The 3427-nt window shown below is 34.2% G+C and overlaps 1 protein-coding gene across 1 annotated transcript in view; it reads right to left on the reverse strand.

Moving 5' to 3' along the window:
- Positions 1-1926: 1926 nt before the first annotated feature.
- Positions 1927-3427, reverse strand: part of LOC111651077 (protein FAM13A-like) — a gene marked incomplete at its 3' end in the record, with an annotated part of 8889 nt that continues 7388 nt past the window's right edge. Inside the window, 4 exon segments of the mRNA XM_087172561.1 lie at positions 1927-2141; positions 2260-2352; positions 2702-2785; positions 3228-3396. Of these exon segments, the coding sequence (XP_087028687.1) occupies positions 1927-2141; positions 2260-2352; positions 2702-2785; positions 3228-3396 (561 nt within the window).

A 3427-nucleotide genomic window follows, 5' to 3' on the forward strand; every position in this document is an offset into this window, starting at 1 on the left:
GCATAAAAACATCATAGTATAGTATGGCAAAAAAACGTCATAGTATAGTATGGCAAAAAAATGCCAAAAAACATCATAGTATAGTAAGGCATAAAAAAGTCATAGTATAGTAAGGCGTAAAAAGTCATAGTATAGTAAGGTGTAAAAAGTCATAAAAAAGTCATAGTATAGTAAGGCGTAAAAAAGTCATAAAAAAGACATAGTATAGTAAGGCATAAAAAGTCATAAAAACGTCATAGTATAATAAGTCATGAAAAAGTCATAGTATAGTAAGGCATAAAAAGTCATAAAAATGTCATAGTATAAAAAGTCATAAAAATGTCATAAAAAAGTCATAGTATAGTAAGGCATAAAAAGTCATAAAAAAGTCATAGTATAGTAAGGTGTAAAAATGTCATAGTATAATAAGACATAAAAAAGTCATAGTATAGTAAGGCATAAAAAGTCATAAAAATGTCATAGTATAGTAAGGCATAAAAATATCATAGTATAGTAATGTATAAATAGTCATAAAAATATCATAATATAATAAGTCATAAAAAAGTCATAGTATAGTAAGGCATAAAAAAGTCATAATATAGTAAGGCATAAAAAAGTCATAATATAGTAAGGCACAAAAAGTAAAAAAAAAAAGTCATAGTATAGTAAGGTGTAAAAAGTTATAAAAATGTCATAGTATACTAAGGAATAAAAAGTTATAAAAAAGTCATAGTATAGTAAGGTGTAAAAATGTCATAAAAAAGTCATATTATAGTAAGGTGTAAAAACGTCATAGTATAATAAGTCATAAAAAAGTCATAGTATAGTAAGGCATAAAAAAGTCATAGTATAGTAAGGTGTAAAAATTTCATAGTATAATAAGACAAAAAAAATCATAATATAGTAAGGCACAAAGATTTTAAAAAAAGTCATAGTATAGTAAGGCGTAAAAAGTCATAATATAGTAAGGCGAAAAAAGTCATAAAAAAGTCATTGTATAGTAAGGCGTAAAAATGTCATAAAAAAGTCATAGTATAGTCAGGCATAAAAAGTCATTAAAATGTCATAGTATAGTAAAGCACAAAAATTAAAAAAAAAAGTCATAGTATAGTAAGGTGTAAAAATGTCATAGTATAATAAGACATAAAAAAGTCATAGTATAGTAAGGTACAAAAAGTCATAAAAATGTCATAGTACAATAAGTCATAAAAAAGTCATAGTATAGTAAGGCATAAAAAAGTCATAATATAGTAAGGCATAAAAAAGTCATAGTATAGTAAGGCGTAAAAAGTCATAAAAAAGTCATAGTATAGTAAGGCGTAAAAAGTCATAAAAAAGTCATAGTATAGTAAGGTATAAAAAGTCATAAAAATGTCATAGTATAGTAAGGCATAAAAAGTCATAAAAAAGTCATAGTATAGTAAGGAATAAAAAATCAGAAAAAAGTCATAGTACAGCAAGGTATAAAAATATCATAGCATAGTGAGACATAAAACGTCAGAAAAAAGTCACAGTATAGTGAGGCATAAAAATTTAGGAAAAAGTCATAGTATAGTAAGGCATGAAAACCTTATAGTAGAGAGAGGCATAAAACGTCGAAGCATAGTGAGGCATAAAAAGACAGAAAAAAGTCATAGTATAGTAAGACATTAAAAATCAGAAAAAAATCATAGTACAGCAAGGCATAATAACATCATAGTAGATTAAGGCATTAAAAGTCAGAAAAAAGTCATAGTATAGTAAGGCATAAAAACATCAAAGTATAGTGAGGCATAAAAACATAGTATAGTAAGGTATAAAAAGTCAGAAAAAAGTCATAGTATAGTAAGGTATAAAAACATCAACATCCCATCAATGTTATAATAATTTAAGGATGAAAAGTCACAGTATAGTTAGGCATAAAAATGTAATATTATAGTAAGTCATATATAATCGTCTCCTACACACCTGGAGGCTTCGTGCAGGTTGGCCGTGGTGACAGCAGCTTGTTGATGGACAGCCTTCACTTCGTCCAACGGGGACACGAAGGCCGGGTCGCTGTCCCGGTCGCTGTCCTCCTCACCGGCTGCTGGTCGGGTCGCTCTCTGAGGAGGAGGTGGGACAGGAAGTTCATCCACTGTCCTCGAGCTCCCTGAGTCTTCATCAGATCCGTCCTCTTCCTCCTGAAAGACAGAAACAGTCATGACGGGAGACTAGCTAACGTTATTACGCTAACAGTGTGATAATCATGATGGAACAGTGGAGAGTGTGTGTGTGTGTGTGTGTGTGTGTGTGTCTCACTATCGTGGTGATGGGGCTGACACACAGTAAATGCTTGATCATCTTGTATCTGTCGTACAGAGGCTTCACCAGGTTCCTCTCCTGTTTGGTTCCCTGAGAGACAAACAGTTACCATAGCAACACATCAGTATAGGCTACTTACAGTACTCATAATGCAGTATAATGTGTATAATGTTATTAATAATAATTAATATTTACATTATAAAACTGTACTATGGTTACCGATGCATTCATATATTCATTGATTTAATGTTTCAGCTGTTCATTTTAATGACTTCACTTTAATCTACATTATTACATCGTAATTTATTGGGTGATTATACTTTGTAATATTGATATGAATCTACAAATTCACTCAAGCCTTACAATAAAAAGTCAAAAGTACAATTTCCTTGTGCGATGGCGGGACGTTACTGCAAATGAGCAGTAGGTGAGGACTCACCGGGCGGCCGTGAAGACTCTCTAAGTACAACAGACATTTCTGCAGAGTGATCTTCTCCAACACCATCTGAGCCTGAGTCATCTCCTGCAAACACACACACACACACACACACACACACACACACACACACACATTTATGTTTAAATTACTACAGACTGACTCTATTAAATAAAACAAAAAAGAAAATGAACAGTTTGTTGAGGATGTGTTCAGTCATGATTTCACTTCATCCTAAAGAAGAAGGAGTCACGGCAGGAGGAGGAGGGGGTTCCCGACCCGACTGACCCCTCCACCTGTTCCTCGTCTGTTAGCTTAAAACATCCCACAGTGGACACTCCTTGTCCATTTCTACTTTTCGCCTCTTTTTATTTTCCATCGAAACCTGGACGTCATACTTATACGTATTCTTTGTATTCTATTTACTGATAAAAATGTAGACAGTGTTTTCCTTCATCATGTGATTCTGTTTCGATAAAACGTACTTGACAAACAGAAGAGTTTGATGAGAAGCTGCTGTGTGTCATACCTTCATGTTGTCGGGGAGACCCAGAGCTTGTCTCTTCTCCCTCAGTCGTCTGAACAGAGAGTCCACTGTTTCCTCCAGCGTTGGTCTGTGCTCCGACGCCCCCTGCTGCCTGGAGCCGTACCTGCAGGACACACACCTGTGACAACCTCACCGAGTACGACATGACACACTGAGTGACTGCGGGGGGGGGGGGGGGGGGG

The sequence above is a fragment of the Seriola lalandi genome, unplaced genomic scaffold (genome assembly GCF_002814215.2).
Source record: "Seriola lalandi dorsalis isolate HSWRI2012SDOR001 ecotype SW California unplaced genomic scaffold, Sedor1 jcf7180002053377, whole genome shotgun sequence".
Taxonomy (NCBI): domain Eukaryota; kingdom Metazoa; phylum Chordata; class Actinopteri; order Carangiformes; family Carangidae; genus Seriola; species Seriola lalandi.